The sequence below is a fragment of the Aspergillus neoniger genome (assembly GCF_003184625.1).
Source record: "Aspergillus neoniger CBS 115656 unplaced genomic scaffold BO87scaffold_8, whole genome shotgun sequence".
NCBI classification, from domain to species: Eukaryota; Fungi; Ascomycota; class Eurotiomycetes; order Eurotiales; family Aspergillaceae; genus Aspergillus; species Aspergillus neoniger.
Window position 1 is genome coordinate 536,783 of NW_020291136.1, and position 9,975 is coordinate 546,757.

The 9,975-nt window shown below is 51.0% G+C and overlaps 2 protein-coding genes and 1 non-coding gene across 3 annotated transcripts; 2 read left to right on the forward strand and 1 right to left on the reverse strand.

The window, feature by feature from the left end:
* Positions 1–556: 556 nt before the first annotated feature.
* On the forward strand, positions 557–5,667 carry BO87DRAFT_423714 (UDP-N-acetylglucosaminyltransferase; the record flags this gene model as incomplete). The annotated part of the gene is made up of 3 exons (XM_025627184.1): positions 557–2,325; positions 2,375–4,988; positions 5,038–5,667. 3 exons carry the CDS (start codon positions 557–559, stop codon positions 5,665–5,667), a joined length of 5,013 nt encoding a protein of 1,670 aa, XP_025482215.1.
* Positions 5,668–6,339: 672 nt separating this feature from the next.
* BO87DRAFT_374430 (uncharacterized protein) lies at positions 6,340–8,164 on the reverse strand. The gene has a single exon (XM_025622781.1). It carries the CDS (start codon positions 8,026–8,028, stop codon positions 6,367–6,369), a length of 1,662 nt encoding a protein of 553 aa, XP_025482216.1. The 5' UTR covers positions 8,029–8,164; the 3' UTR covers positions 6,340–6,366.
* A 317-nt stretch (positions 8,165–8,481) lies between these two features.
* Positions 8,482–8,555, forward strand: BO87DRAFT_t108. Its single transcript has one exon. It is a non-coding gene; the product is annotated as a tRNA-Val (tRNA).
* The last annotated feature ends 1,420 nt before the right edge of the window (positions 8,556–9,975 follow it).

The window sequence follows — 9,975 nt, forward strand, 5'->3', positions numbered from 1 at the left end:
TCGGAGCGGATCGCCTGCGTGTCTCTTTGATCTTCTGGAATCCAGCGGCTTCGTGAATGGTATCTTCGCCCCGGACTCAGCCTCCATTCGATTTCCTTTCCTCCTCTTCCTCCTCCTTCATCACTTTCGCCGCTCCCGCACTTGCGTCTTCTGTCATTGCCGGCCACAATCAGCGTTCATGTCGAGCCCAGGGTCAAGCGGTGGGCGCCTTCGCTGAGTGTCAACTGAGCCGGCTCATGCCCAGGATGAGGTGTAGGAAACGTTTCAAGGAGGATGCTTGTTGATAATACATCGAGAGTGATAACCCCTTCGACCATCACTGTCTGATTTCGATCGCCCCGAACCGCCTCGACGAGATCCCTGCATTGCTTTTCCCTTTACTCGACAATCCGAGTCCCTATACGTCTCCGTCGCGGTCTCCCCCTCTCTCCCTCTCTCTCACACTCTCTCTTTCTTTCTTTCTTTCTCCTCTCTGTCTCCGACTTCGACCTTAATCTTGCATATATTTATATAATTACGGCGGAAGAAGACGGTGCTCACACTGATTGAGGTCAAGATGTTGCCCTCAGTAGCACCGTTCCCGCCAGTCCAGCCGCACCACCTTAATTATCGGCACGGTGCCGACGCTACAAATGGACCTTACGACCGCAATACATCATTTCTCACGTCTCTCCCCCGCAGCGATTTCGGCAAAGGCTCGTTCCAGTCCGTAGCTCGATCTCGGCTGCAATATCCCCACCCTATACAACGCCTCGAGGTACCCGATGCCACGGGTCTGGTACCTAGTCCGAAGAGTGCTGGCGAGCATGCATTACGAAGGAAAACACCGAACGGGACACTGGCGGCTGGGTATGATGGCACACCAGGGGATACTACCCTTCAGCCCGCGAACAAGCACCTCTTGGTCTCGCCGATCGATTCGGGCCACCTGGTACCGCCTCATACAGGATTCCCAATGGAGACTTGGCAACAGGCCAATCTGGATCAGTCTTCGGCCGGAAAGCACCTGAATTTCCCGCCGGTATATCGAAATGATTCGAGCCGAACTAATGCAGGCCCAGCAGAGTTGACACAAGGAGTGAATGGCACCAGTTGGGTTCGTTCATTGAACTATTTTCCAGGAATGGACTCCATGCTGAATCAATCACTTCCAATGCAGCCTTCGCAGCAGCGATTTTATTGGCACAATGGCGCCTATGTTCCCACGGTTCTACCAGCGACACTTCAGCCCTGTGTCGGTCCCACCGCATCGGCCGGAACAGGACCATACGGTCCATATTGGCCTGATGGTGTGTATATTCCGTATCGCCCAGCGGCGTTTCGAGATGCCCGGTTCGACTCGCCCACTCCTTTTGCAAAGGTGACGAACCCACCCGCCCTTCAATTATTCGACGCAGGCCAACAGGCCTTCAGCCGGGGCGCTATATCCTCGGGAAGTCATCCCGACCCGGGCCTGGCGTGGAATCAGGCCCCTGCTGGAATGGTCAACTCTGAGTTGTCTATGAAAAACAACTTTCCTCGGCGTCATTCGGAGCACAAAGTTGCTGGTCTTTCAAGCGGCCAGCGGACATTGCCGTATCATACGCGCCAACCTAATCCTACCCCTGGCTTCTCGCATCAACCGGCTCACGAGACAGGTCCGTCTTGGTCGGGCCCTCCAAGTACTCAAGGGCCCCAACTGGGCTCTACCGCAAGCCCACAGGCAACAAATGTGGAGTTTAAGGAGAAGGTGCTGACATGGGCTCATGGTGTTTACGTTGACCTACTGGCATCGATTCACCAAGCACGACGGAATAGTATCTCGAATGCGGCTGCTGAGGGACAAAGTCAGCGATTCTTGAAACCAAGTATATACCCGAAACCACCGCGTCAGCCTGGTCTGGATTTTTCCAGCACCAATGCTCTTGAATCGAGTCGTCACAATAACTACTCTACGGGCCAGTATGACCATGTTCAGAGGAACAACACCATTGGCAACTTAGGCCAGAACGATACTGCCAGCTTTCAAACTGGCCGTCGGTATGAACGTGCTTCACTGTCTCAGTTCTCGCAAGCTGCAACCGATGTACAGATGCTCGACCGGCTCCGCCACACTGGACGGTTTACTGCATCAACGGCAACGGCTCGTTTCGGTGCCGCACCGTTGAACGAGGGTTCTATCACAGCGAATGCTGTATCCTCTTTGGAGATGTTATCCCATCTCTGTGCGGAAAGTGGTTGGGAGTGGATTGATGGCATGCTTCTTGGAGGCTGTCTCGCTTATGGGCTTGGGGATTATCATAAGGCCATGCGTTGGTATACTAGAATCATCGCTCGAGATGCAACGTGAGTATGCGATTGTCTGTAAGTAGCTGAGTTGTCTAACCAAGCACAGGCATGTGGAGGCGATATCCAACCTTGCGGCCACGCTCCTGGCGCTGGATCGCCGAGAAGAGGCGCTGCAACATTGGCTTCGTGCCGTCAAGCTCCGCCCGAGTTTCTTTGAAGCGGTAGAACACCTGATCGGTCTTTTGTGCAGCAGCCAACGCGGCAAGGAAGCAGTCAACATCATTGAGTTCGTACAGAATTCCATACGCTCCCCTAAGAACGGCGATTGTTTCGCGTCCGACGAACACGCGAGTGAACCCGAGAGCGATGCGGAGAGCAGAGCGTCGAGTGCGTCCGATCTGGGTTCCTACGAGAAAGCGTCCTTTGATTACGATGACGACATTGGTAGGTCGGTTGCCGCAAATCGGGGCTCGGCAGATGTTGGGTCAGCTGGATTTGGTTCCAGCGGCTACGCCATACCTGGCTGTGATAATGGCAGAATGCTGGCTCTTGTCCACGCCAAGGGAAACATGCTATATGCTCTGGGCGACAATGCTGCAGCTGCCGTGGCCTTTGAAGATGCGATTCTGATTGCAGCTGGAAGAAGGCGCCATGGGATCCAAAGCCTGATTAAACAGATATTCTCCGCCTTCACGCAGGGTACGCATCACGGTTACCCCGGCCCAGAGCAGCGTGGGCAGCAGGAGACCATTCTCCTGTATCCAGACCATGCTCTGCAGACCGCAAAGCTGGTCTTTGCTCCCTGCGGAACACCCCCGGGGATCGAATATGTGCCAGAAGGTCTGGCACGAAAGGCCGCCATCTCCACTACCAGCAATTCGCTGCTCTCTCTAGCTAAGATATACCAAGACGGCATGTCTAATATTTCCAGCTCCGGTGTTCCCAGAGCTGCTCCAGGCGTTCGCGATATTCTGGCACTTTACTATCTTTCTCTTTCTCTTCAGCCAAGTCCGTCCACCGCGAATAATGTGGGTATCTTGCTGGCTGGCATCCAAAACAATGCGCCCAAGAAAGTTCTCCCCCGTCCAAGCGGGGAGATGCAGCATCCCGAGATACCTGGTGTGGTTCCCGGTACGGGAATATCGTTGGCTCTTGCATATTACAACTACGGTCTACACCTTGATTCGCGACATGCCCATCTTTACACGAACCTCGGAAGCCTTCTCAAGGATATTGGCCAGTTGCAAGCGGCTATCCGAATGTACGAACAGGCTGTTCATTGCGATAGTAACTTTGACATTGCGCTGGCGAACCTGGCGAACGCAGTCAAAGATGCCGGCCGCGTCAACGATGCTATCGTCTATTACAAGCGTGCCGTCAAGGTGAATCCTGAATTCGCCGAGGCAGTGTGTGGCCTAGCCAACGCCCTGAATTCTGTGTGCAATTGGGTTGGCCGCGGTGGCATTGGCAACGGCTATGGATTCCGAGACCGGTGGCATGTCGATGAACAGGGTATGATCCGCGACGCATACACCATTGAAACCGGTACTGGCTGGATCAAACGAGTTGTTGAAATCGTTGACCGTCAACTCAAAGAAGGGGAAGCTTGGGGTCGTGGTTTGCTTACTTCCAACGTGATCGAGCAGTTGTGCGCGCAACTGGCTCCCGCGGCCGGTTCGCGCGGCCATGTCGCTTTTGGCACTCTGGCTAAGATTCTGCAGTCGTGGTCAGGTCAGCGGTGGGAGGGCTCTAGGATCGTCAGGATCGTGGAGCGTGCCATCAGGGCGATTACCTGGCAGTGGTATCAGGATCGGTACGTTTATGGCAAGGAATACCCTCTGACCAAATATCGGCGTCCACAGCTTCCCTCTGGCCTGACGGCGCCAAATGCACCGACAGTCCTGCCTTTCCATACCTTCACCTGCCCGCTGTCGGCGAAGCAAATTCGGCAAATCTCGCAGCGGAATGGGCTTCGTATCTCTTGTTCCACCTTGCGTTCGCCGTGGCTGCCTGCTACTGTTTTCCCTCCGCCTCCCCCTCCGCACCCTTACATCAAGGTAGGGTATGTATCATCAGACTTCAACAACCACCCGCTTGCCCATCTGATGCAGTCCGTCTTTGGATTGCACAAACCTTCGCGGGTGAAAGCATACTGCTACGCTACGACTGTGAGCGACAAGTCGATTCATCGGCAGCAAATCGAGAAAGAAGCACCGGTCTTCCACGATGCTAGTGGATGGCCCGTCGATCGACTTGTCAGGCAGATCGTTGAAGACGGAATCCATATCCTCATCAACCTGAATGGATACACCCGCGGTGCCCGGAATGAGGTCTTTGCTGCTAGGCCCGCTCCAATTCACATGTCTTTCATGGGCTTTGCAGGGACTCTTGGGGCGGAATGGTGTGACTACATCCTTGCGGATGAACTTTCTATTCCCCCTGAGACCCTCTCACCCGGGCGGCGCAACGTACGGATGGAGGACCGGCTACTGGAGGAAGACCACGGTGAGGATCTTGAGAACTGGGTGTACGGTGAGAAGATTGTCTATACCCGCGACACCTTCTTCTGCTGTGATCATCGGCAAAGCGCTCCCGATGCTCAAGATCCCCGCCTTGCTTGGGATCAAGAGCAGACCCGACGGTGGCGCATGCGCAAGGAGTTGTTTCCGAATCTCAGCGATGACACCATTATACTTGGGAACTTCAACCAGTTGTACAAGGTAAGTGCAGCACAGGAGAATAAATCAGCCCGTACTAACAGTTTGTCAGATTGAACCCACGACTTTCCGCACATGGCTACGCATCTTGGCACGAATTCCTAATGCCGTCCTCTGGCTCCTCCGCTTTCCCGACCTCGGCGAACAGAACCTTCGGGAGACAGCCGTTGCCTGGGCTGGGGAAGAAACGGCATCTCGGATCATCTTTACCGACGTTGCGCCCAAGAATACGCACATCTCGCGAGCAAAGATCCTGGATCTGTTCCTCGACACGCCTGAATGCAATGCTCATACAACAGCGACCGATGTGTTGTGGAGCGGCACGCCCCTCTTGACACTTCCTCGGTACAAGTACAAGATGTGCTCGCGTATGGCAAGCAGCATTCTGAGCAGTGCTCTGCCGAAGTCTGACGCAGGCCGCGAGGCTCAGTCCGATTTGATCGCTATGTCGGACGAAGACTATGAGGACAAGGCCATTCGCCTGTGTCACAGTCTGAAGTACCAGCCTGGAGGACAGGGACGTGCGACGGGCAGGTTAGCCGACCTGCGCCGGATGCTGTTCGAGGAGCGGTGGTCCAGCAGGCTATTCGATACGAAGCGTTGGGTTCGAGATCTTGAGGACGCCTACGAACGAGTTTGGCAAAGATGGGTGAACGGCGAAGAAGGCGATATCTGGTTATGATGTGCACATCAGAATATACCCCTTGAGCGATTTTGTTTCTTGTTGGACATGGTGTGATGTTTATTTATATTTATTTCTGTCTTGATTCTCGGCATGTAGGTCTATGTCTGTGCATATGACCCTTTTTGGTCTGTCAATTTTGGGTATTCTTCTTGTGTGCGTGGAAATTTTGCATACTGGCGTTGGATGTGTGTGTGTCTAAGGAATGGATCAATGATGATGACATCCCGGAGGCTGTATGATTGTGTATCAGCAGCTTGGCGGGCATTTGTTTTGGGTTTATGACCGTGATTGATATCTTGGGTAGGCGTTGTGGTTGCGATGATGTCTGGGACTCCCCGAACCTGTCGGGTTGAGTATTATGATAGAGCGAGTGGTGACTTTGGATATGATTCATATGCCGTATTTATATTTACTTCCCTGTATTGGATCGATAAGGTGCTGTTCAGGTAGTCAGACTTACGCATGATAGAGTTGCAGCTGGTTATCAGAACTTGTGCATATGCAGTATCATGAGTGGAGCATCAACTACTGCCGTAATTGCTAACTCTATATGTCGACTATCTACACTTACTCCACCTGAGGGATGCCCCTCTTCTTCCTCATCAATACAATCGTCAAATCCATGTTCTCAGAGTTTGCTCTGGCTATAAACCAAGTCCTACCATACAAAAACGCTCACTGAAAAAACATAGCTCACTATGAACATTCGAAAATTTCTTCAAGCTGCCTGTCGGTAGCTAAGGCAAATAAAGCATTCAGAGTGCCTCCGCCCGTCGCCATAATATTTTTCATTATGTCGGTATATCGTTGAACCTCGACTGGGCCAAAGTCACGGTAGATTCTTCGAACCCCTTGTCCCATTGTTGCTTTGGGGAAGAGCTTGCGTTTCTTGAGGGTTAATAGCACCAGTGCTATATCAAGCGCATCGAAACCATTGAAGCACTCTCTGGCCACATTGACTGCATAATGTGTGTCGAGCTGGGTTGTTATATCCTCATTGGACCATGCTGAACGAAGAAACCCAGCACGTTTTGCCCATAACTTCCTCGCAGAAGCATCCTTAAACTCAGGATAAAGATCATATAATCCCGCCTGGATGAGCTGCTCCAACGACACCACACTAGACCGCCCAGCATGATGCAGAACCCCTTGCGACAGATACTCTCCATTGTCATAGTATGGGTATCCTAAACGAAAATCGAAAAAGCTCTGCATACTCCGATCAAATTCAGGAGCATCACGATACGCTCGAAGTAACGACCTGTCCCGAGCGAACTGTCCACGAGGAAACTTCCTCGTGTCGACTATGCATATGTAGACTTCAGCGGGGTCACAGCATCGTTTGTCGCATTTCCGGATTGCGTACTGGATGACATACAGTAAAGAACCACTCCATGACATTAGATTGTCGGCATCCCCAGATGCAACCCACTTCAGATGATTGTATAGCATTCGGGTTGATTCTCCTGGAGGCCGAGAGAGGAGATCGGTTCTGCTGCGCTCTGATTCTGCGGAAATGCTTTCGGCGGAAGCTACAACATGGTGGTCACTCCGGCCAGAGCTTTCCTCGTCAAATGCCCTAAACAAGTATCGCGGAACTTCTGCAAGATGGCAATTGGGGAGACGACTCGCTGGCGGATAAAACAGCGTGGTGGGCTCATCAGGACATTTACTCAATGCGCGAACCCAAAAGCCGATCCACTCTTCCCTTTGCTGCTCCTTCCTCTCAGCTTTACGCTCGCATTGCACACGATAGGCCTCAGCATAGCTATCGTCGATAGCAAGTCGATTTTCATGCTCATAGTATTCCTCGCTTTCGAAGTCAGGGTCATACGGCTCTTCAAAGCTGGTTTCTTCTAGGGATTCAAAGTACTTATCAGGGTGCAGAGTCCCGGAATCACAAAGAGCCTGAGCATAGCACTCCTCCAATATCCTTCGCATAACACTGCGCTCGTCGGTGGTTTCATCATCAAGTACATTGCCAGCCATCCTCTTCACTTCATCACTAAAATGCGATAGCATTTTCTGCTCCAGTGTCCATGGGCTAGCAAGCGATATGAGGTATGCCATGATGTAATCTTCAGTGGCATCGCTGAACTTCTTCGTAGCATTCGCAAGTGCAACGGCTTCTCTTCTCAGGGTGCTTAATCTTGCAATGTACTCGCCGCTAGGGGTCTGTGTGCCTTCGATCACGGTCCCGACATGTGCTGCGTTCGCTGAGGTGGATTGGCACGATGTTACCAGGTCCCCAATCGTCTTCAGGAGATCTTGAGTCGGACCTGAGCGGTTTGAAGTTGATCTATCGGCAAAGCTCATTCCTCCGAATGTATTGACAAGGTTGGTGAGCTGTTCGGCCATGCTTGCAATGCCAGACAGCAGACGTACTCAGCACAGTGGGCTCAGCGAGCTAGAAATGGTTGCAGTTGCGTTGCAGGGATAGGCAAAGATAAATGGGGATTCTGTTTTCTGATCGTGAAAGCAAAACTGATCTCTAGTTATATGCGTATTTATATCTCATGGTCGTCTTGTTGTGATTACTAGACAGCCTCATTTCCTGCTGTGCCAGGCACCAGTCGCGGCTGGCTTCAAGCCTTATGGCAATCATGTCCATGTGACTGGGGCGCAGCAGTGGAAGTGTTAGAAGAACGTGCTCTCTCTAACCTCTCACAGCTATGGCTTACACGAATAACAGAGATGACAATCAAGACAAGAGGTCATGGTGCATTTACGACCGTTCAGGCTAAGCATAAAATGACCGGATAAGTATCGGCTACTTATGTACCATGGTGGGGATGCAAACATCAACAAGTTGGCTGGATGGTGTAGTTGGTTATCACGTATGCTTCACACGCATAAGGTCCTGGGATCGAGCCCCAGTCTAGTCACTTCTTTTTGCATTTTTTTATTTGACCTTGAAATCTTTTATCTATCAGAGAATGTATTTAGTGTGTGCTATTGGACTTTTGTCAATTGTTTGTGTCTTTTTTTTTTTTCACTAAGTTGTGTCATGCTATGTGGGTAGTTGGGTTGGGTTGGGTTGGTTATCTGGCGCTGTACATGATTTTGCTACTGCTATTATACTGAAGGTCTTAGTATATATCTACTAATGCGGACCGTAGATTACATATATACAATCATTTCGAAAACTTTATTCTTCTTGCAACCGAAGTGTAATGATATCGCAAAAATCCAACTATCCCCTTATCTAATATAATTCCCCATCGCCCCCTACTATGGTCACAGCCACCATTAATCCACCCCTCTCAGCGACATGCCCCAATTTAGCAGCCGCTACCACCTCTCGCTTCATGCTGTGCCGATTGTAGTCTCCATTTAAGGTATTCCTCCACCTCTAAATATGAGAATTCATCATAAAATGAGCGACTTATTTTGATATGCCGCCGACGGTGTATTGAAATGACACGGAAGAAGAGGACTTACCGGAGCAATGCACTCATTGATCACCTCATCGTTCTAATGGGTGGGTATTTGGCCTGCCCTCTGGCCTCGTGGGTTATTTTCTCGTGGCAGTCGACGACTCCTTGGGTTTCAACTTCATTAATTTGATTGTTTCCGCACGAGCCGTAGGGCAAACATCGAAACAGTTGGGCTAGGGTCATTTCGACCATGACGCCATTGAGCATCTTTTTAAAGTCGAACTCTTCACCCTCCATGGCTCTGATCTGTCTTTTGCCGCCACCGGCCACTTGTTCGGCAGTCGTTTGGTTATTAGTCTGAGATGTGGCTGGTCTGCCAGCAGCTCTAGCAGGTCCTTCACCTTGAGCCGCAGCAGTCCCTTGGTCATTTCTTCCCTGGACCCGCGTTGTGTGGGTGTGTGTGTCCGTAACAAAAGAAAAAGCATTTGCTCTGCCTTATTCTCATAAGTCATGTATTGGCATTATGATAACAATTTCGTGTCGAGAAATTAAATGGGAATAGATATGTAGAAATCACGACAAGCACCGGCAGCTGCGAGGAGATAATAAGAAGGAGACCAGTTGTCGTCGAGATAGTATATTTTCTTTTTGTCTTCCTTTCGAAGGAGTGTGTTCTGATTCCACATATACACTATTCGTTAGGTCTTCACCGAGAGAGGCAGACAGGCTTGGAATGTAGGATATGATGTTGTTATTGTAGTTAAGATACTGCGCGTGTTTCTCACAGGATCATGTATCTGACAGTGTGGCTTTGTCCGAGATTCTAACATCCTTACAGCATGTTATGGGTCATTTTGCATAACTTGCAGGCCGCCGAGTCTGCCATTTTTGTCACGCAGACGAATGGTCGGAAAGTCGACGACTCTTG